Raw genomic sequence first — 23,498 nt, 5'->3', positions numbered from 1 at the left:
ACCTCTTTTGCAGAAGAAATGTTTTTAAAAGAAATTGGAAGTTGGATTTCAGCACAGTGTTAGAAACACCCATGTTATTATGCTTTCTAAATGTCGTTCCTTGAATATTTTGAGACTCAATAACCTTTTTTTTGGAGTGCATACTGTGACTCTTGGAAGTATTGAGTATAGCCACATCTTCCTGTATTGAACAGTAATGTTTAATGTGATACCAAGGGAAAGTTATTAAAAATAAAAAATGGTCATGTAATACTCTTAAATTAAATGCAGTTATAGTTTAGTTTAATAAATTTAATTTAGTTAATTTAATTTAGTTTAGTTTAATGAAAAGAAGGACTAGTGGTGACATGACCGCAGTGTTCTGATATATCAGGAGTTGCCATAAAGAAGAGGAAGTCAAGTTATTCTCCAAAACCCCTGAGGGTAGGAAAAGAAGCAATGGGTGGAAATTAATCAAGGAGAGAAGCAACTTAGAACTAAGGAGAAATTTCCTGACAGTCGGAACAATTAACTAGTGGGACAACGTGCCTCCAGAATTTGTGAATTCCAACACTGGAAGTTTTTAAGAAGAGATTGGACAACCATTTATCTGAAATGGTATAGGGTTTCCTGCCTGAGCAGGGGGTTGGACTAGAAGACCTCCAAGGTCCCTTCCAACTTTGTTATTCTATTCTATTTTGCCATGGTGCTGTCCACTTCACACAGAAAAACCTGTCAGGCTACTTAAAAGGAAGTCTTTCAACCTCAGCTTGAAAAAGGTTGGACATCCATCTCATTTTGGTATCTATTTTAAATAATATTCTGTCTGATATTTTCATTGTTAGAAATAATTTAAAAATAAGACTACAGCTGATTTAAAATTGCTGCACACAAACGAAAATAAAATTTACATTTTTCAAAAAATATGCACATTTTCCAGCCGTGAGAATCACTTACCTTCCCTACCGGTTTGCAAATGTGAGCATGTGCAGTGCTCACGCATAACATCGGGGTGGATGGGCAGAGCCTCCCGCAGCCACTGCTACTGGTTCGCCCAAACAGGAGAGAACCAATTGAATACCACCTCTAATGTTTTCATACTTTCACAGTAAAACATCTCTATGTTTAAATCCATAAAGTTCCATAATGCAGAACATTAATGGCAAAACAAAACAGAAAGGACCCCCCCCCCAAAAAAAATTTAAGCTAAACGTTTACATGAGTAGATCTTGTTTAACTTGGTGCTGAAAGTTATAATTTCAGTTCTAACCACAAATGAACTAGGAAGGTATTCCAGGTTCTATGAATGCCCTCTTTCAGGTCACAACATAATGAAGCATAGTAAATGTGACAACTTCAAATGGCTTCGCTATTAGATTTTAAATCACAGGCACTTAAAAGAGCTCTGCTGGGGCAATTGAGTGTGTTCAATCCTATGTCAGTTGGAAAGAGAACACAGTGATTTTTTGTGCATTTTAACATCTTTGGCAGTGAAGACGTTTCTTGTGGATTATGTGCTCATAAAACACTGTAAGAAGTTGTTGATGTTTAAGTGATTCTAGGATTCATCATGCCTTTTATGAGTGCCCCGTCAAATTGTTCAGGGCCTTTTATAGTAATAGAGGTTGAAAAAAAATGGAAGAAAAATGTTACCGCTCCCATTAGTATTCTTTGGACTCATGAGAAAATAGCAAATACTGCTGAGGGAAAATAGTTTTAAAAGAAAAACCATGGATAGTCAGAGAAGATAAAAAAGCAGCACTTTTTTGGCTTTCCTGTTATGAAAAGTATGCAGAGAAGTTTTAATAGGAACCCTAGCCTACTACAAGCAGGAAGGATAATCCAAAACTTGTATACACGAAGTGGTGGGATTCAAATAAATTAATAACCGGTTTTCTGCCCTAATGATTTCTTCCAACAACCAGTTCACCAAACTGCTCAGAAACTTATCAACCGGTTCTTCCGAAGTGGTGCGAACTGGCTGAATTCCACCACTGTACACGAATTGCTATTTAATGGAAGTAATGTGGAGATGTCTCTTCTGTATCTGTCCACTTTATTCCCCTCTTCCCAATATGATCAGAGATTTTGATATATCTACAGTACCATACAGACTCGAAAGGGTTTACAATAACCAGGGATTTTCTAAGATTTGCAGTAGTTCAACCCCCTTTTTAAAAATACACCTATGTATCTCGGTTGCAAATGTCTAGACGACTGCTAGTGGGCAGCAAAGAGACAGAAAAAATTATTTCTGATGCCCTCTAGCGCTCTTTTGAATTTTTACAGTCAGATGTTGTAGGCCTATTTTAAACACAGGTCATTGTTGATTTACAATCATTCATTTTGCAACCATTTGAAATTAGTTAAAAAGCAATGACTTATAACCAGTCCTCACACTTATAATGAGCATCCCACAATGTGATCAAGATTCAGGTATTAGGCAAGCAGCATGCATTTATGAGGGTTACAGCGTCTCGGGATCCGTTCTGACCTAGGCTTTCCAAGAGCAGGAAGCAAACTCCTTGTCCCGACAAAACCCTTTTATTAATTTACTATGAATTCTGCTCATTCACATACAGCAAAGTCTTTCAAGGGAGGATGTACAGTCACAGACCTTATCTGGCATAGAGAGTTGCCAGGCCAATATCTGCAAAACTTGGCAAGGAGTCTCGGAGTCAGGAGGCAATTAAGCAAACTAATTGTCTCCTACCAATTCCACTCCCCTCTCACTCCTGTTTTATTTTCTCTGGGAGGGGCTATTCATTGTCCACCTGTGGCCTTACTCCCAAGTCGACCCGTTCTTTAGCTGTTCACTTTGTCTGGCAACTCTGCACATCCACACACTGGCTCCAACTGTTCATCTGTCTCACTGATGTCTGACTCTGAAGGCAGCTGATAAATGGCATACAGCTCTGGCCCCCTCTCTGCCTCCGACACAGAGCCCTCATCAGAACCTTCCCCAGACTCCAGGACTGGCCCATGTTCCTCCCTAAGCTCCTCACTGTCCATATCTGCTGCCAGATCTGGCGGGCCACAACAGGATCATGTAATCACCATTTGCAATCTTCCCAGCTGGCTTCGGACAAGCAAAATCAATTGGAGGACGCTGGATAGTGTCCGCATGATTCACTTAACTGCAATGATTTGCTTAACAACTGCGACAAAAAAGTTCATAAAATTGGACGTGACCCACTTAACAATCACCTTGCTTAGCAATGGAAATTCTGATTCCAATTGTGGTTTTAAGTCAAGGACAGAAAACACCACACAGTAAAGCTGGCATTCTCAAGGGCCCAAACTCTTAACTAAATGTTGAGAGGGGGAAAATTTGAAAAGTGAGAAACAAGACAATGGAGCAAAGGAAGAGGATGTTGTGAGTTGCAAGTCCCATTGGATCCAAGCATGCTTTTGTGCTCTTTACCTAAGGCAGTGTTTTTCAAATTTGGCAACTTTTATAATGTATGGACCTCAACTTGGCAACTTTAAGATGAAGGGACTTCGGTATGTTGGTTGGGAAATTCTGGGAGTTGAAGTTCACACATCTTAAAAGTTTGAAAAACACAGATCTAAAACAATCAAGAAATAGAGTGCAAGAATTATGCAAGTCCTAATGCTTAATGTTTAATGCTAAATACTTAATAGTAAGGATAAATGGCACTGTACAGTTAAAATATTTGCAAGATTAAATCAATTGTTCAAATCAATGAATATAGAAGGAAAAGCAGCATCATGTCATTATAGCAATAGCAATAGCAATAGCAGTAGACTTATATACCGCTTCATAGGCCTTTCAGGCCTCTCTAAGCGGTTTACAGAGAGTCAGCATATTGCCCCCAACAATCTGGGTCCTCATTTTACCCACCTCGGAAGGATGGAAGGCTGAGTCAACCCTGAGCCGGTGAGATTTGAACCGCTGACCTGCTGATCTAGCAGTAGCCTGCAGTGCTGCTTTTAACCACTGCGCCACTCTTGGCTCCTATTGGCTCCTAGCATATTCTTGTATAGTTAGTGCACATTTTATGAATAAAATTCACAAAGACTACCTTTTTTGCACTAATATTAAATATATAGTAAATAATATTTTTCTCTTCCTCTCTTTGAATCAAAGTTATTAGAATGCCAGCCATAGTTTGCAGCCTTCTGATAAAAGTTAAACAGAAAAAACACTTTATCTTGTTTTCAATGATCTTCTATTAAATGCTTCTAATTTTCTTCCAGATTTTTGCTCTCAGGCTATTTCAGTATTATAAAGCTAGTGTACTTAGAATGCTCTGCCATCTGAAAAGTATGCTTGCTGGCATTCACTGTGGAATTTTCCTCATGCCCTATTAACTGACTTTAATCTGGACTATTTAAAGGCCACATCTGAATGTATATTGCTATTAATTTCACACTTGGCTAAAAATCAGTATTTCTGATAAAACCTTACACAAAGCTTTCTATTTATCAGTGAAGAATTCAAACATGTCTATTTATTCTGATAAACCATAAAAGAACTTTTGTTTAACTTCTCTTCTAGCTTTTCTGTCTACATCTTTAACCTTTAACCAAAGAAGAAATTGACATTTTCAACTATTACTCAACAATAAATACATTAAAAATACAGTTCTGTTAAATGTAGGCAACAAGTAAAACATAATTACATATTTCACAAAAGGCTTAAGTCACACAATCAATGCTTCTTTAGATGCAATAGTAGACTGTTATAATCTAGCATGTAAGATTGTCTCTTCACAGTAATTTATACATGAAAAGTAATTTATTCAGACTGCATTTAAATGGACAAATAAGTGAAAATTATCTTTCCAAGTGGATAAAGCTGAGGAATCTATGGGAATATCTTGTTTTAACTGAGGGTTGATCTGATTCCAGACAATATAGCAAAGTGAGGCCAATATGCTTTCTTTTTTATCTGCATGTTATGTGTGTTTATTCATTCTACCTGTTTGCCTTACAATTTCTTGTAAATGGAATGTGTAATGAATTTCCAGCATCTATTTACCATATGTAGGCAAATGGTAGACAAATTTAAAATAATATTCCCACCCAAATAGTATCTTGCAAATGTGTATATATATGTATAAACACAGATACACACACACACACAGACAGAGATGGCAAAATTTCTGTATAATCCCAATTTCCATCCTTTCCCAACTCCAGTTGAAACTAACTCTGAGTATTTCTTTCCCCTCTGCAATAAATGTGCACTCATAATACATTAATATAGGCATGTGTGTATAGATACCTTAAAGCCAGAAGCTGTATGTTCTTTAAAAGGTAGGATGAGGACAATAAATTCATACTTAATTGAATTAACAGCATAATAAAACAAATGCCTCCATAATCAGGGATTGCAACTTCCTCACTGTTTCTCACAGAAATAACAAGAAAAAAGATAATCAGGAAATGGGATCGGTGAGGTAAAAGAATAGCTGCCCTGGGAAAGGATGAAGAGAGAAAAAGAAGGGCAAATCTGATGGTGATGAGATTGTGGAAAGAAATAACTGACCGGAGATGGAAAGAAAAGAGAGAAGACTTGTGTGCGCATTACAGAAAAAGGTTAAATTCACCAGGTAGGCAGTCCCTATCAAACAAGAGGATACAGGGATATCTTCACAGGTGTTTCACCTATACCTGTTCCTTCCTTCCCTTCCCAACAGTTATTTTATTCTTCTTACCAAATGTAAGGGTTCCTCTTCTATTCACAGGAAATTCCAGGAAAACCTAAACCACTACAGAGTAAGGCATGGACGTCAAACTCGATCACATCATGTAACATATCGTGAAGTATCATGATTTTTTTTGCCTTTGCGGAGCCAGGGTGAGCGTGGCCTGCACATGACGCATCCACCCCACAAACCACCAGTTTGACAGGCCTGTAGCAAGGCATCCCCATTCTTAGGAAGTATAAATGAGCCCTTAAGCTACAACAGAAATGGACAATCTTTTGGTGACTGAGGCACACACTTAATATTTTGGAAAAACCATGAATAAAGTGCTAATATACATAGGCAAGAATTTTTGTAACTTTTGGGAAAGCGCACAATTTATATATGCTTGCCTTACTATCAAAGCATAATCAAAGGAAGTTTAGGAACTGCATCTGGATGAGGTTTGCCCTGGTGATCAGTGTGTGGGTGTGTGGAAGAGAAAGGCACATTAGAGAAAGATTCTACTGCTGAATGATTCTAGACGTTTCTGTTTCCCAAAGATGGAGAATACCATTTCCCTAGTTTTATTCTATCAGCTACAAAATATAGTATGTCTTATAAGTTAACTAAATCTATAGCAGTTCTGTGGTTTGAATATGTAAACCCCTCATAGCTGCAATCCTTCAGTATGTAAGGATAACTAATCAGGCATAGTGTTTACATTAAACTGGAAATGAGCTGGTTTGTTAGGTTTGCCAAAGGAGTTAACAAATATTTCCATTGCAATTGAATCTTCCCTCAACTCTTAAAAATTCTTACCTTCAGTTATTTAGTAATATATTATTAGATTTTATGTGATTTTTTAGCCCATTAGTTATATCAATAAAGTTTTAATTAAAACTATGAATTTAAAATTTCATTTATAATAAAAGAAAATGTTTGAATAGTCAATTGCTAAAATGAAAACATCTGATAGAAGTATATAAATTAGCAACTTTCAGAGTAAAAAGTAAGACAGATTTAAACTTGCCACATGTTTTCTGACTACTCTTACTGACTACATATTTTCTCTTTTCAACATAGTCCTTGAGGGCAAAAGGACCAGGAAAAGATGGCAACACTACTTCTTTTCACACACAAATAAACACATTATCCTTCTTGCCTGATAAGTTTATTATTTTTGCATGTTCCACAAAGCATCAGACCTGTTTGCCAATTAGTTAGGTCACCCCAGTTTTGATACGGGAAATCTGTTAGCACTATCATCACAGCAACACAAATGCATAAATATCAAGTTCACAAAATGACAACTTGGCCAGTTGTTTTAAAAAAATATTGTTCTCTATTTTTGTTTGGTATTTACTATTGGGGACAAATATTATAAAGGAAGCAGTCTCATTATACAATAAGATAAGGGTGAAATTATTCTCCATCATCAATCATCTTCAGAACTAGAATCATCTTCCTGGTCAGAAAGTTCTGCAACAGGAAAACGCAGAATAGCAGCTACACCTGTCAGTTGTCCAAGTTGTTCCCCAGATACATGAAGGCTAGAGAAGATTCGAACTGTGCCCATGTTCTCACGTACACTATCTACGAGCCGGACATATCGACTACGAGTAGCCACATCCTGATGCCTAAAAAGTTCATCGCTGATCAACAGAGTATCAATAGCCATAGCTTCATTAGCCTTTTCCACATGTTTGAGACCATAAAAGGCCCGATCAGGCTCATGTTGCAGCATTTTGTAGAAATCATCTAAAGCTTTGACTTCAGCAGTTGCTTTGGTATCAGCAAGTCGACTAGTCACAGCTGGATCACAAAGAGCTTCTTTCAGGGCATATTTATGTCCAGATGATGAATGCACCTAGAGTATGAAAAATAACAGAAAACATGTATTATCTACTATAATAATGTTTAGTTTCTTTTGGAAACTGAATTTCCCAGGAACAAGTACAGGAACAAATTTACTTACAACCAATCATTTAGTAATCATTCAAAGTTACAATGGCACTGAAAAAAAGTGACTTGCTACGAATCCTTGCACTTACGATTATCACAGGATCCCCATTGGGCACATGATCAAAATTTGGGTGTTTGGCAACTGGCAGGTATTTACACATAACCCCAATGCTGTAACCACCGTAAATACTTGCCAGTTGCCAAACACCCAAATTTCCCAGCCAGCTTCCAACAAGCAAAGTCAATGGGGGAAGTCAGATTCACTTAACCACCACCTAATTCACTTAATAATTTCAGAGATTTGCTTTAACAACTGTGGCAAAAAAGGTCATAACCTGTTCATGACTCATTTAAAAACTGTGTTGCTTAGCAATGGAAATTTTGGTGCCAATTGTGGTTATAAATCGAAGACTACTTGTAAAGGTTAAAATACACGGAAAACATTCTTATATCTTATCTGGGTTGAAAAATTTATCAATCCGAAAAAAAAAACCCTTATTCAAAAAGACAATCCAGCTAGTTCTCTGCTTACAACCACAATTGAGCCCAAAATTTCCATTGCTAAGTAAGCAAATGAGTTTTGCCCCATTTTATGATCTTTCTTGCCGCAGTTGTTAAGTGAATCCCTGGACTTGTCAAGTTAGTAACATGGTTGTTAAGTGAATCTGGCTTCCCCATTGATTTTGGTTATCAGAAGATTGTAAAAGATGATCACGTGCCAATAGGACATTTCAACCATCATAAATACATGCCAGTTGTCAAGCATCCTAATTTTGATCACCTGATCATTGGGTTGCTGTAATGGTTGTAAGTGTGAAAAATGGTTGTAAGTCTGTTTTTCATTGCCATTGTAACTTCAAACAGTCACTAAATGAATAGCTGTACATTGAGCTGTACCTGTATATTCAACTGCTGAAAACTACAAGAATAGAATGTCCTATTCGGATTTTGTCAGCCAGGAGTATTGTAATAATTATATTTACTGGGAAATATGTCCTCGTTGAACTTAATAGATGCCATTTCCCTATTCCTTCATAAACTATATTCATCTCAAACCAGTTTTTATTTGCTTTATAATAAACTAGTAGAACAATGAATCATGCTCTCATTAAACAGCTTATCTTGAAAAAAAGTCTCAAGCAGAAAAATAGGAATGGACATCTATAAAGGAGCTAAGATTGAATGTACAGGTAGTCCTCGACTTACAACAGTACATTTAGTGACCGTTCAACTTACGACTGAAAAAGTGACTTATGACCATTTTCCACACTTACGATTACTGCAGCATCCCCATGGTCCGTGGCAAGACAAAACCGCGGTCCACTAAAGCGCGCCCGATTAAAGCGCGTCGCTGACATCAGCAGCGCGACAACGACCGCGGAGAAAAAAGGGCGCTTTAAAAAGCGCTTTTAAAGCAAGCCGATTCACGTAAAGGTAAGGGTTAGGTTTAGGGTTAGGTTAAGGGTTAGGGTTAGGTTTTGGGTTACGTTAAGCGTTAGGGTTAGGTTTAGGGTTAGGTTAAGGGTTAGCGTTAGGTTTAGCGTTAGGTTAAGGGTTAGGTTTAGGGTTAGGTTAAGGGTTAGGTTTGGGGGGGTTAGGTGTAGGTTTACGCGTTAATTTTAGCTTTACCGCTCACAGCGTGCTTTTTTCGTCGCGCTGTGATGACGTCAGGTACGCGGTTTCGTCGAGCGCGCTTTAGTCGACCGTGGTTTTGTGGTGGAACCCCATTGTCATGTGATCAAAATTCAGATGCTTGACAACTGACTTACATTGATGACGGTTGCGGTGTCCCGGGGTCATGCGACCTCTGACAAGCAAAGTCAGTAGGGAAACAAAGATCACTTAACCACCATGTTACTATCTTAACAACAATAAGGATTCACTTAACAATTGTAGCAAGAAAAGTCATAAAATGGGGCAAAACTCACTTAAACGTTTAATTTAGCAACACAAATTTTGGGCTCAATTGTAGTCGTAATCTGAGCACCACCCGTAAATTATATAGTTTAAATCCGAGTAAACACATTTAATTAAACCTACATATTGGGGTTTCATTGTAAAATTGTTCTAGTTAGTTTAAATATTAGCCCATTGTTTTCATAAATCTATGTCTTTAAAGATTGAGGATTATGACCTAAGAGAGACAGCAATACCTCTCCTTTTCAGTAAAAAAGTAATCAGAAATAAACACAGCTAGGTCTCTCATAGATGGATTTCATAAACTTGACTGCACTATTATTTATAGGTCCATTCATCCTTCTAAAAGTTTTTTTTTAGTTCATAAGCAAATTATAGGCAGATTTATGTGATCCAAATTTCAGTATTTTATGTCATTAAAATTAAATAGGATTTTTTTTTTAATTACATGGTTAGGCCACCTCCCATTTCTACAGTAGTGGCCAAAATTGTGGAAACCTTTTGGGAAAAGTGTGTTTTTGAGGTTTGATGGCTAATAACACCACTTTTATTTTGGAGTTTCAAGATAATCATATTCCACTGCTGGAATGGCCTGGGAATAGCCCAGACCTTAACCCAATTGAAAATCTATGGAGCTGACTAAAGAAACTTGTCAGTCAGAAGCGACCCAGCAATAAAACCCAATTAATAGAAGCAATCATTCAATCTTGGTTTCACATTATAACAGCTGCAGAACAAAAAGACTTGGTTCACTCCATGGGAAGACATTGTAAGGCTGTAATTCATACTAAAGGTTACCCAACTAAGTATTAACTGACATAATTTTTGTAATATCTCATTTTACTTTTCTTCTTTATAACTGCTGTTGTAATAGAAAATCCTTCATAAAAGCTATTGCATTACATTTTTGATTAAATTATCTTTCCATTGATATATAATTTTATGATGCTACTAAAAAAAAGTGGTGTTATTAGCTAGTTTTAGAAAATATACTTTTCCAAAAGTATACAACTCCAGTGCATGGCTAAAGATCACTTAAGCTGATGGTATGAAGCACCTAAACTACTGAATTTACCTGTAAGAATTTGGAGCGATTCTCCAGCAACAACTTGTTATCCGTCTTGACAGCCTGCTGGAACATGTAGTCGCAGAACTGCTCTCTCACGAAACCCGGACTGGCCACCAGGACACACTTGACCACGTCAAAATTAAGGTGCCGCTGAATGGCCTGCATCACTTGCTCGTAAAACCTCTCCAAGGCCCGGTCGTGCTGGGAGCAGTTGCCGCGGCGTTTTCGAGGGATGTTCACCTCGATCTTGGCCCGGGTCAGCGTCATACTGGGGGTGACCAGGCAGACGTGGGCCAGCCCTTCCTGCATCACCACGGCGGCCAGGTCAGCGCTCCAGGCCGGGTCGCAGGCCTGCTCGATCCGCTCCAGCACCACGCTGTCCCACTGTTTTTTGGCCAGCGTGAACTGCCGGTTGGGTTCCAGCTCGATGGTGTGGTAGGCGCCCATCTTGACGTACTCGTTCTCCTGGATGTTGGTGCCTTTGACGCGCAGCTGGCAGGCCTGCGAGTCGAAGTCGATGGTCTCCACGCAGAGGGTGAGCGTGGTGCGGATGCGGTTGCTGCCCACGCTGCCCGTGGACGACTCCGTCTGCACCTTTCGGATGGTGGATGCCCGTAGGCTGTCGCCCACCTGCAGCAGATTGTAGGCATGCCACATATCCTCGGGGTCCTCGGGGATGAGCGTCACTTGCCCGGCGTTATCCTTCTCGATGTCCTTCCGCACCAGCTTCATCGTGGCTCCGGCGGCGGCGGCGGGCAGCCCGGGATCAACCAAAAAGGACGCCGCCGCCTCCTCTCAGCCGGCGGCCCACCGATCTAGTGACCAGCCTCGAAGACTCCGCAACGACCGCCCCGGGGCGGGCAATGCGGCCGGCCCCCGGAGCTCTAACAAAGCCACGGAGGCTCTTGGCCCAGCGGCGGCCTTGGATTGCTTTGTGGGCGCTCAGGCGCGGCTCCTCTCAGCCCTTCATTGAATGGCTGGCGCGGAGAGACGCCATCGCTGAAGGAAGCAGGAGGAGGAGGAACAGGCCAGGGCCGGCCCCAGGCGTAGCGTAAATGTGACACGAGTCCTGGAGAGGGGAGTGGCGGGACACAAGGCAAAGGCTGGTTGGCTGCCCGCCGCTGCTCTCTGGCCGCGAGAGCTGCGGAAGGGAAGGGCTTCCCTTCGCCCGCTGACGTGATTAAGCCGGGTTCCGTTAGGGAGAGAGAGAGAGGTTGGGGCCTCGGCGGAGCGTTGTAACGTGGACCTTGCGCCTCATTGTCTCAGCAAGCGTTTGATTTGAAAGCAAAAAGAGGCTTTGGGGACGTAAAGATAAGCAAATGAGTCTGTTTTAATCCCCAAAAAGCTTAAGCCTCGTTTATTTAACTGCCCCCCCCCCCCATTTTCCAGGGCTCGCTTCGGCTCATACGGTAACGGGCTTCTTTAAGGGATACTTAACCAGGTTGGGAGTTGGCGAGATCCGTGAACAGCTTATACTGGGCCAGGGTTTCAGGCATTTTATGCACTGAGGTTCATTTCCGTTTTAAAGACCAGCTGGCCAATGCGTGGAGAGGCTCAGTGCAATAAAAACAATCTTTTAAAATGCAACATAGAATTATTTCAATATTCGAAGCCTCACTCTTTTCTCACCCGTTTTTATTAACGGGGCTCAAGTGCTTTGAGGAGCAATATACATGTTGGGATGAGATTCAGTGAGAAATGTTGGATAGGGGTGGGATTAAATCAGGAGTGAAATCCAGCAGGTTCTGGAGAACCAGTAGCGGAAATATTGAGTAGTTTGGAGAACTGGCAAATCCCACATCTAGCTGACCCCAGAGTGGGGAGGAAATGGATATTTTGCAGTATCCTTCTCCTGCCACACCCACCAAGCCATGCCCACAAAGCTATACCACACCTACAAAGCCGGTAGTAAAAAAAATTAAATTTCACCACTGGATTAAATGATCATTTAATTGCTTGTGGAACTTAGTTTAATAATAAAGCTTATTTCCTTATTGGTCAGGGTGCAGTACTGCTTACGGCCCAAATGGAAGTTGGTGGTTGGTATTCATTGGAAGGAGCATATTTCTAAGAAAATAATTTTAAACTAATCAGACATCCCGTCAGTCACATAACTCTTAACTCTCCTGCTATGCTCAGATGGAAATTGAAAGTCATCTTCTCTACCACAGCACAAGGGTGGTGCATTTTTTATGTGTTAGTTGCTTTAAACTGGAAACTAGTCACGGAAAGTAAGCGTGGATTTTCTATAAATAGCTCACTGATATTCAACGCTATTATTCCTTATGTATGTACAGGAAGAAAAGTCATTACAGAGGAAACGGATCCACCATGTTTTTAATTTAAGAGGGGAAAAAAGGCCTTTATGCCATTCGAATAATGGAATGCCTTCAATTTCCAATTATTCATACATTGCTTTTATGTGGTTCTGTTGGTTGTGGCTTCTGACTTCCAGAAGAAATTAATGGTGATTCATTGCCCTTCCCCTTTATGTAACAGAGCAGGATCCACAATTAAAACCTATAATTAATAGTGTCCATGCCATTGCAATGTATATATTTTTCAGTAATACAATATGAGGTAATCTCTAGGACGAGAGCATGATAATTGAGTATAGAAATATATGAAAAAGAAATAAGTATATATAAATACTGTTTGCACTTACATTTTCATGTAACTTTGTTAAGATGAATGAATCTTGAAAACCTTTGAATTTGGTTTTCATATAAATCATATCAATCACTAGTAGTTATATACAAATTTTTAGGTTCAGTTTTTACTAGTCTTTGTATAAAAGGATGGTGCCAACAAAATCTTATAGCATTCTGTACTTTCAGGATATTTCATGACAGTAGATGTTTTTTTTCCCCCCATCTGGTCGGAAAGTTATTTGAAGTGTTCTGTTGTTACATTTTTAATATTTACCTAATATGTGAAAAAGTTGTTTTAGCAGTAAGGGCGGTACATTATATGAAATCAACTAAATGCTGTTCTTATTACTTTGGCCAGTTGCTACCAATGCGTTTACCGTATTTTCACCCATATAACCCGCCCACGCAAATAATCCGCCCACGTGAATAACCTGAAGATTTTCAAGATCGTGTAAAATGTTTCCCGTATACCCCGCCCACTTATATAACCCGCAACGAGTAAGCCGTCGGCAAACATTACATTAGCGCTATTCCATCGGACCTACCCATTAAAACCAATCGGAGGAGAAAGCCTGGGCGAGCTGGGGAGGGGTTGGAGGAACTCAACTCAAGGGAGAGATCTTGAAATTCAATAGAAAAAAAATGCTTGGGTTTCGGGACGCCTTCGTGAAAACCCCACCCCTGGCTATGGGCGAAGTGACCAGGAAGAAGCAGGAGGTGAGAGGAAGCCCAGATTCTGCAGCCCCTCGCCTTCTCTGGGCTTGGAAGCAGGAAGGGAAGGGGAGGAGGCGGCGGCGCGGCTGTGGCTCCGTTTTCACACACACACACACACCCCTCCCTTCTTCTGCTTTGCTCTGTGAAAGGGCTTCACTGCCGAAGCATTTTGGTTTAAAAAAAAAAACACCGTCCCTTTCTCTCTCCAGTTAACAGGGCCAACCCAAGTGGTGCATTTTATCTGGGAGACGCCACGCAACGAGGGAATCTCCTTTTGGGGGGGGGGTGAGATGCTGACAGAAAAAGGGCAAGCAGTGGCCGTGTGAGGCGGCCTTGAGAGAGCTCCAAACGACCTACCGTACTGGCTGGCGAGGTTAGTTCTCTAAAGGCCGTTGAAACCTCCGGGGAAACCCCTTTTTCCGCCCTCGGAGCCCCCGGTGCTTCCTCAACCCCCCCACACTTTTTCCTCTTTGGTTCACCCCACCCCCGCCCTCAAGGGCCCGGGACTCTGGGAAAGTGTGCAGCTGGGGGGCTGGGGAGGAGAGAGCGTCTACCGTTCCTCACGGGAGGCACTTCGAGCCCCACCGTATCTGAGAGGCTCTTAGTCGTCGTGTGGGAGAGGAGAGAAAGGTTAAAATGTTTTTGAAACATAAAAAGAATCCTTTGTGGGCAAACTTAAAGCTGCTGGGCTGCACGGGCTTGCTGTAAATTGAGGGCATGTTTTGCCTTTATTTATTTTGCCGCCTCCCCTTCCCTTCCTCGGAGGGGAACGCTCGGAGCAAAAGGGACCCCCGCCTCGTTAAAGCCGCATCCGACGCTTCACCTACAAACGATCCCGATTCTCCCGCGTCCTTCCTTCCTTCCCTCCCTTCAATGTACCGTACTCTTCCTATAAAGAGAAGGGAAGCGTGAACAAATTCCGGGCAGCAGATGGGCTCGCGTAGAGGTACCAGAAGTTTAACCGTTTCACCTAAGCCACAGCTCGTCCTCTCTTGGGACAGCCTTCCGCCGACATTAAAACGATGCGTGAACTTGCGAACAACTGTGGCAGGCACGGAAGGGAGGGAGGGAGCGAAAAAAGAAGCGAGAAACGGATATTTTCTCCCTCTCGTGAAGGGGGGAGGATCTGGTGCTTTCCGGCTCGGGCTCCTTTTCTCCCTTTTCCTGCTTGGGTTTCGGGACGCCTTCGTGAAAACCCCACCCCTGGCTATGGGCGAAGCGACCAGGAAGAAGCAGGAGGTGGGAGGAAGCCCGGATTCTGCAGCCCCTCGCCTTCTCTGGGCTTGGAAGTCCGGCAGGAAGGGAAGGGGAGCAGGCGGCGGCGCGGCCGTGGCTCCATTTTCACACACACACACACACACCTCCCTTCTTCTGCTTTGCTCTGTGAAAGGGCTTCACTGCCGAAGCATTTTGGTTTTAAAAAAAAAAACACCGTCCCTTTCTCTCTCCAGTTAACAGGGCCAACCCAAGTGGTGCATTTTATCTGGGAGACGACACACACACACACACACACACACGACATGTGCGGCAGGAGGAGCGGCGTCCTCCGCGCTCTCGGCTGCCACAAACGCCACGCAACGAGGGAATCTCCTTGGGGGGGGGCAAAGCAGGGCAGTTTCTCGCCGTTCTGCGAAGCTGGGAAAGGATGCGGGAGTTTCCTTCTTCTTCCTGCCCCCCTCCGTCTCCCCGCTGCCACCTTTCAGTCTCCCCAGCCTCGTCCGGGAGAAGCGGCTTGGTGGCGTCTTCCTTTCGTACCCCGGTGCGCCTCCCTCGCCACCGCAAGTCGCCTTTCCCCCCCCCCCCAAATAATAATACTAAATAAGCAGGTGCGCCGCTTGGGCTGGCTTGGCTTCTCGGTTAGATAAGACCAGCCGGTGCCCCCCCCTTTTTTTGCCGGTTTATTTCGTCGTCATCCGCCAACCCCAGAAATCCGTGCAGTTCGAAAGCTGAGCGAGGCGAACGACCCCGGTGAGGGTAGCAGTAGCGTCTGAAGAAGAAGCCTCCCCTTCGCAAAGGCTCTTCGGCTTCAGGCAGCCAGTGGCTTCCCCGGGCTGCCTCGATGGGCACTGGCGAAGGGGCGAGAGAACTGCAGGCGGCTCGCTTTCCCCCGAGCTTCCTTCCCTTCGAGGGTGGGGAGGTTGGTTGTGGCTGGATTGCCGGCTGTAATCTTGGGTTTGCGCGGGTGCCAAAGCTGCGTGGACGGCTTGCAAGCTGGCCGAGGTACGCCCGCAAAGGACCCGTCTCTGCCAAGCACCAGATCCCTCCCCCCTTCGCCAGAAGGGAGCAAAAAAAGCCAGAAACGGCGAAGGGGGGAGGGATCTGGTGCTTTCTCCGCTCCTTTGTTATTTTTTTGCTCCCTTCTGGCAGGCGAGAGAGCATCTACCGTTCCTCACGGGAGCCACCGCCGTATCTGAGAGGCTCTTCGCCAGAAGGGAGCAAAAAAATAACAACGGATTTCTCCCTCTCGTGAAGGGGGGAGGATCTGGTGCTTTCTCCGCTTGGCGACTAAGAGCCTCTCGCCTGCCAGAAGGGAGCAAAAAAATAACAAAGGAGCGGAGAAAGCACCAGATCCCGCCCCCCTTCACGAGAGGGAGAAATCCGTTGTTATTTTTTTGCTCCCTTCTGGTGCTTTCTCCGCTCGGCGACTAAGAGCCTCTCAGATACGGCGGTGCCTCCCGTGAGGAACGGTAGATGCTCTCTCGCCTGCCAGAAGGGAGCAAAAAAATAACAAAGGAGCGGAGAAAGCACCAGAAAGCAGTTCTCTCGCCCCTTCGCCAGTGCCCATCGAGGCAGCCCGGGGAAGCCGCTGGCTGCCTGAAGCCGAAGAGCCTTTGCGAAGGGGAGGCTTCTTCTTCAGACGCTACTGCTACCCTCACCGGGGTCGTTCGCCTCGCTCAGCTTTCGAACTGCACGGATTTCTGGGGTTGGCGGATGACGACGAAATAAACCGGCAAAAAAAAGGGGGGGGCACCGGCTGGTCTTATCTAACCGAGAAGCCAAGCCAGCCCAAGCGGCGCACCTGCTTATTTAGTATTATTATTTGGGTGGGGGGGGCAAAAGCCGACTTGCGGTGGTGAGGGAGGCGCACCGGGGTACGAAAGGAAGACGCCACCAAGCCGCTTCTCCCGGACGAGGCTGGGGAGACTGAAAGGTGGCAGCGGGGAGACGGAGGGGGGCAGGAAGAAGAAGGAAACTCCCGCATCCTTTCCCAGCTTCGCAGAACGGCGAGAAACTGCCCTGCTTTGCCCCCCCCCAAAAGGAGATTCCCTCGTTGCGTGGCGTTTGTGGCAGCCGAGAGCGCGGAGGACGCCGCTCCTCCTGCCGCACGTGTCGTGTGTGTGTGTGTGTGTGTGTGTGTGTGTGTGTGTGTGTGTGTCGTCTCCCAGATAAAATGCACCACTTGGGTTGGCCCTGTTAACTGGAGAGAGAAAGGGACGGTGTTTTTTTTTGTAAACCAAAATGCTTCAGCAGTGAAGCCCTTTCACAGAGCAAAGCAGAAGAAGGGAGGTGTGTGTGTGTGTGTGTGAAAATGGAGCCACGGCCGCGCCGCCGCCTGCTCCCCTTCCCTTCCTGCCGGACTTCCAAGCTCAGAGAAGGCGAGGGGCTGCAGAATCCGGGCTTCCTCCCACCTCCTGCTTCTTCCTGGTCGCTTCGCCCATAGCCAGGGGTGGGGTTTTCACGAAGGCGTCCCGAAACCCAAGCAGGAAAAGGGAGAAAAGGAGCCCGAGCCGGAAAGCACCAGATCCTCCCCCCTTCACGAGAGGGAGAAAATATCCGTTTCTCGCTTCTTTTTTCGCTCCCTCCCTCCCTTCCGTGCCTGCCACAGTTGTTTGCAAGTTCACGCATCGTTTTAATGTCGGCGGAAGGCTGTCCCAAGAGAGGACGAGCTGTGGCTTAGGTGAAACGGTTAAACTTCTGGTACCTCTACGCGAGCCCATCTCCTGCCCGGAGTTTGTTCACGCTTCCCTTCTCTTTATAGGAAGAGTACGGTACATTGAAGGGAGGGAAGGAAGGAAGGACGCGGGAGAATCGGGATCGTTTGTAGGTGAAGTGTCGGATGCGGCTTTAACGAGGCGGGGGTCCCTTTTGCTCCGAGCGTTCCCCTCCGAGGAAGGGAAGGGGAGGCGGCAAAATAAATAAAGGCAAAACATGCCCTCAATTTACAGCAAGTCCGTGCAGCCCAGCAGCTTTAAGTTTGCCCACAAAGGATTCTTTTTATGTTTCAAAAACATTTTAACCTTTCTCTCCTCTCCCACACGACGACTAAGAGCCTCTCAGATACGGTGGGGCTCGAAGTGCCTCCCGTGAGGAACGGTAGACGCTCTCTCCTCCCCAGCCCCCCAGCTGCACACTTTCCCAGAGTCCCGGGCCCTTGAGGGCGGGGGTGGGGTGAACCAAAGAGGAAAAAGTGTGGGGGGGTTGAGGAAGCACCGGGGGCTCCGAGGGCGGAAAAAGGGGTTTCCCCGGAGGTTTCAACGGCCTTTAGAGAACTAACCTCGCCAGCCAGTATGGTAGGTCGTTTGGAGCTCTCAAGGCCGCCTCACACGGCCACTGCTTGCCCTTTTTCTGTCAGCGTCTCACACCCCCCCCAAAAGGAGATTCCCTCGTTGCGTGGCGTCTCCCAGATAAAATGCACCACTTGGGTTGGCCCTGTTAACTGGAGAGAGAAAGGGACGGTGTTTTTTTTTTTAAAACCAAAATGCTTCGGCAGTGAAGCCCTTTCACAGAGCAAAGCAGAAGAAGGGAGGTGTGTGTGTGTGTGTGTGAAAACGGAGCCACAGCCGCGCCGCCGCCTGCTACCCTTCCCTTCCTGCCGGACTTCCTAGCCCAGAGAAGGCGAGGGGCTGCAGAATCCGGGCTTCCTCTCACCTCCTGCTTCTTCCTGGTCGCTTCGCCCATAGCCAGGGGTGGGGTTTTCACGAAGGCGTCCCGAAACCCAAGCAGGAAAAGGGAGAAAAGGAGCCCGAGCCGCCGAGCCAGCCCACTGCCGCGAGGAAAGTGGTGGTCCCAAGCTCTCCCTTTACCGGTAGTTAATCTGTGTAAAATATTTTGCGTATACCCCGCCCACTTTTATACCCCGCAGGGGGGCGCTGTGCATGTAAAAAACGCATATAACCCGCGGGTTATATGGGTGAAAATACGGTAGTGCTTTTTCTACAAGCCTTCACTCTGGAAAGCCTTACACGGGCATTGTGTAGCAACCGGAATGTGTTGGATTACGATTCCATAAATGTACTTAGCTTGTTGACCTTGATTCCTTACATAGTTCTAATATTCCAAAGATGATTTACAATACCAGGGTTTATTGAAAACCAAGACTGTATATTACGGGAAATGTACTGGGCATTATTTCTGTGACTTTATTTATCAAAAGTCTCATCCGAATGATACATAATGACAGTGGTGTTTAGAATTACTTTTGCTATCATTGGGAACTTAGACTTTTCATTGGTTGCTTCGTCTTGCTACGTTTCTATTGGATTACTTCAGAACACTCAGAAACAAGAAATATACATGAATTCCTTCTTAGTCTCTTGAAGCAGGAAATTGAAAACGTCCAAGAACAAGCATTCAACTCCTGAAATCAGATTGCATATTACAGGAAGAAAGCGCTTGTGTTTTTTGTTAGAAAGCTACAAGCCTTTGTTATTCTTCTGTGGGATAACGTAATTGTTCAGGAAGTTATGGATATAGAGGAAAGGTGTGATCTGAGTCTGTTTGTATGAAGAGGAAAAGAGAGAAAAGCACCCAGAATTTCTATTATATAATACTTTGAGGAAGCAGAGTTAAGATCAGTATTGCTGTGCATGGTACCAAATCATGCCTGTGGTAGAAAACCCCTGGAGCATTAGCTGTTACTAAATATTCTTGAACTCTGGCATTATCTCTTTTTATGTGCTGTGCATTTGTCACAAGTAAACATTTAGATTAATATTAATACTTTTACTACTAACCATGCATTTTTGTCTTTATGGTGTGTCTTTACATATTGGATTCTGAAATGGGCATATGGTGCCAATTGGCACTAGTGCAATTATGGTACATCATTTCATAACATGGTTTCCTGTCTGTATGTAGGCCCCAGAAACATTTGAATTTTTCTGGACCCTACATATATTCTAAAAGCCTTTTGAGAATATAGAAATAACGAATGGCAGTAACCTAGTGATTTAGAATAAGAAAAAAAAATCACATAAAAGCTCAGAAAAATAAAGTGCATTCTGGAGGCTAGACTGGGTGCTGGAAACAACTTTCAAAGATTGCTTTCTTTTCAGTGAATGTTTATCGCTGATTCTTTAGAACATATTTTTAAAATTTCAGATATTCCTACTCCCCTTTGTGTTGGAATGAAAAAGTCTGCAAATGGACATTACATCACATCTTGCATTCTCGGAATTTGGGGTCACTGTTAATTGCATTTGATAAATGTTTGTGAATCCTAATGCAAAGTATCATTCATTTATTATTCAAATTGGTTGTCCTAAGAGCATTTCTTTGGCAAAGACCACTGAAATTCATCTAAATTTGTAAGCCCACTAGTTTAAGCGAAGAGAAAAGAGTGAGGCTACTTAAGTAAAATATCAGTGATCTAGATTATATAATTCAGCATTTGTTTTCTTTTAACAAGTATGTTGTAATCTGTTCAGAAAACAGTCTGGAAATCATTTTATGCAAATTGGGGTTTTCTGAACCACCCCAGTTGGGCAAAAAGATATAAAAAGAATGGTTTGCAAAGAATTAAAGAATTAATTACGAAATATATTAAAATCATTGTTATATTGCAATTTTCAATTTATGAGAATTTTTAACATTTTCCTTGTTGCCCCATTACCTTTGAAATATGTACTAAAATATTTAAAGATAGTTTTGGCTGTTTTAACATACTACAGTCCCATCCCCCCCCAGTAAATTTCTGATAGATTTGGTAGATTTCATAGTAAATTTGAGAGCCAGTTGGATGCAGTGATTAAGACATCAGACTACAAACCAAGGGACCATGAGTCCTAGTGCTGCCTTAAACACAACACCAACTGAGAGACACTCACTTTCTCTCAGCCTTAGGAAGAAGGCAATGGCAAGCCACTTCTGAAAAGCCTTGCTAAAGAAACTGCAGGGACTTGTCCAGGCAGTTGCCTGGAGACAAGATTGACTCAAAACCACCAAATATATACATTTCTTTTATTTCATTAATATTTTTTCAATCCACCAGAAAGATGGTTCTACATATACAAATCCATAATTTTTCATTCTTAACATAGTAAAAAAGAAAGTCATGAAGAAAATACTAACTGAGCTTAGTTTCCAAGAACAATAAAAAATACTCCAGCTAATTATAATCTACTATCGGTTGGAGTACATGAAAGGCCAAATTTGATTATGTACTTGGAGGACGCTCTCTATTTCTGCTGCTAGAGAGACTGGGTGTTAATTTAGATAGACTTCTTACTTTTTTGGGGGGAATAATACCCCCAAAGTCCAAAGCTATTATTTACCTTGGCATTGAAATAGAAATTATTTGATTAATAGGGAAAAATAGTTCTAAGTAGCATGATTAGAAGAGATGGTGGCATTTCATAGAAATCTGTTATGCATAGTGTAGTTCACACTGAGACATATTAACTACAGCATTTTTTAAAAAAAAATATTATTTCAGTAGAGAGCGTTGACCATTAGGCTGCTTCTTCAAATAACTTCTGCGAAAGGTATTATTTGAGATGGTAAGTCTACAGCAGGGGTGTGCAGGCTGGATCCAGCCCATGGGGTGCTTAGATGTGGCCCGTGGGGCCGCCCTGGAAACAGTGAAGGACTGGCCCGAGATGCCTCTGCCAGCAAAAACTGAGCTCGGGAGGCTGTGTGCGGTCCTCCCAGGTTCCATTTTCAACTGCGATGGCATCCTGCCCCCCTCTGTGAATGAAAACAAGAGTTTGGGGGGTGCACACACAGCCCACAAACTTCCATTTTCGATGGCAGAGGACAGCAGGATGCTGTCACAGTCGAGAACGGAGTTCGTGAGCCTGTTTTCGCTGGTAGAGCACTTAAGCCACCACAGACGCCTCCGACATGAGTGACGTCAAGCTGGATACATCCATCCTGGCCACCTGAGGTCAAACAAAACCCTGATGTAGCCCTCAGTGAAATCGAGTTTGACACCCCTGTTCTAGAGTAAAACAAAACTTCAGAGAATTTGAATGCCTGGGAATGCCAGCACAAAGTAGTTGTTTTGCTATCATGTTGACCTTATAAAAATGACAATGGATTATGCTTGGAAGCAGAATTTGGTCACAGATGTAGGTTTAATACAACCTTATTGGCTTAATCAGATCTGAATATGATAACATTTCATAATGTCTTGTCTTAAGCTACTTCAAAAGTTGCAATGGAAAAGATAGAGTATTTGATCCTTGACATTTATAGTCAATTGTTTAGAGGAAGAAAAGTTTGGAATGCAGGGTATATTTCAGGCCTATACTTGGTCATTAAACTTGTTTATTCAGCTTTCTACAAATATGCTTGACCCTTGGTTCCAGAGACAAGAATGGCAAGGAGCATATTTGCAGAAGCTGCGTGGTGTGCTAGCTGCACACTTTGAGAAACTGATTTACAACTGTGGTTTCTCCTTGTTTAGAACATACTTAGAATATTGTAAGGTGCTGTTTGTAACTGTCGAAGTTTTTTTCTTGTTGCCCATCTAGCTTTTATGTATGTTCATATTATTCTGGGATTGAAAGGTTTGCATGGATTGGCATCTTTTTGCAGTTTTGATGCACGATATTTTAATATTTAGATAAAGATCTTTAGCCTTTGCATAAGAGATGATCAACCTATTTTTCGTTTAGGACTACACTTCATTCTAGTCAGACTTTGAGGCTGCAGGAGGTATAGTTGTGATGAAGTGAAATAAGGAGATGAAGTCTCCTTTTGGTCCAAGTAGGAAGGAATATAAACAAAATTTATATTCGTATGTATGTATGTATGTATGTATGTATGTATGTATGTATGTATGTATATCTATATATTTCTATCTCTGTCTGTCTGTCTGTCTGTCTGTCTATCTATCTATCTATCTATCTATCTATCTATCTATCTATCTATCTATCTATCTATCAAATCTTTGGGGAAAAATAGTATCTCTGAAATTTAGTAATTTCTTACCAAGTGTTAGAGATGGCAGGAATGGTAAAATTCATTGAGACAGGTTGATTTCAGCCCAAGATCTGCAAGCGAGTCATTTCTACTCTAAAGCTGTGGATATTTAAGGTGCTACTTGGCACAATGTTTATTTTTATTTATATTATTTTATTTAGCAAATGTATATGGTTTCCTATCTCATTAACTGACCAATATACAACAATGTATTATGCTAAGTTATTGAGATCTAAAGGAGACACGGTGGCTCAGTGCTAAGATGCTGAGCTTGACAATCAGAAAGGTCGGCAGTTCAATGTTTTGAATCCCTAGTGCCACATAATGGAGTGAACTCCTGTTACTTGTCCCAGCTTCTGCTAACCTAGCAGTTCGAAAGCATGTAAAAATGCAAGTAGAAAAAAT

General features: G+C 43.0%; 2 protein-coding genes across 2 annotated transcripts in view; both read right to left on the bottom strand.

Annotated features, from left to right (window-relative positions):
* ITGA1 (integrin subunit alpha 1) overlaps positions 1-23,498 on the bottom strand; it is a 94,316-nt gene that overhangs the window by 65,224 nt on the left and 5,594 nt on the right. The window lies entirely within an intron of this gene.
* On the bottom strand, positions 6,792-11,605 carry PELO (pelota mRNA surveillance and ribosome rescue factor). The gene is made up of 2 exons (XM_014060502.2): positions 10,591-11,605; positions 6,792-7,503 (listed from the first exon to the last, which is right to left on the bottom strand). The coding sequence occupies exons 1-2, from the start codon at positions 11,314-11,316 to the stop codon at positions 7,072-7,074; spliced, it is 1,158 nt and encodes a 385-aa protein (XP_013915977.2). The 5' UTR covers positions 11,317-11,605; the 3' UTR covers positions 6,792-7,071.

This window comes from Thamnophis sirtalis, unplaced genomic scaffold (genome assembly GCF_051295495.1).
Source record: "Thamnophis sirtalis isolate CommonGarterSnake01/CBP01778 unplaced genomic scaffold, rThaSir2_p1.2 scaffold_5, whole genome shotgun sequence".
NCBI lineage: Eukaryota > Metazoa > Chordata > Lepidosauria > Squamata > Natricidae > Thamnophis > Thamnophis sirtalis.
Note: the sequence above shows the minus strand (reverse complement) of the source record. Positions and strands in the feature narration are given on the sequence as shown.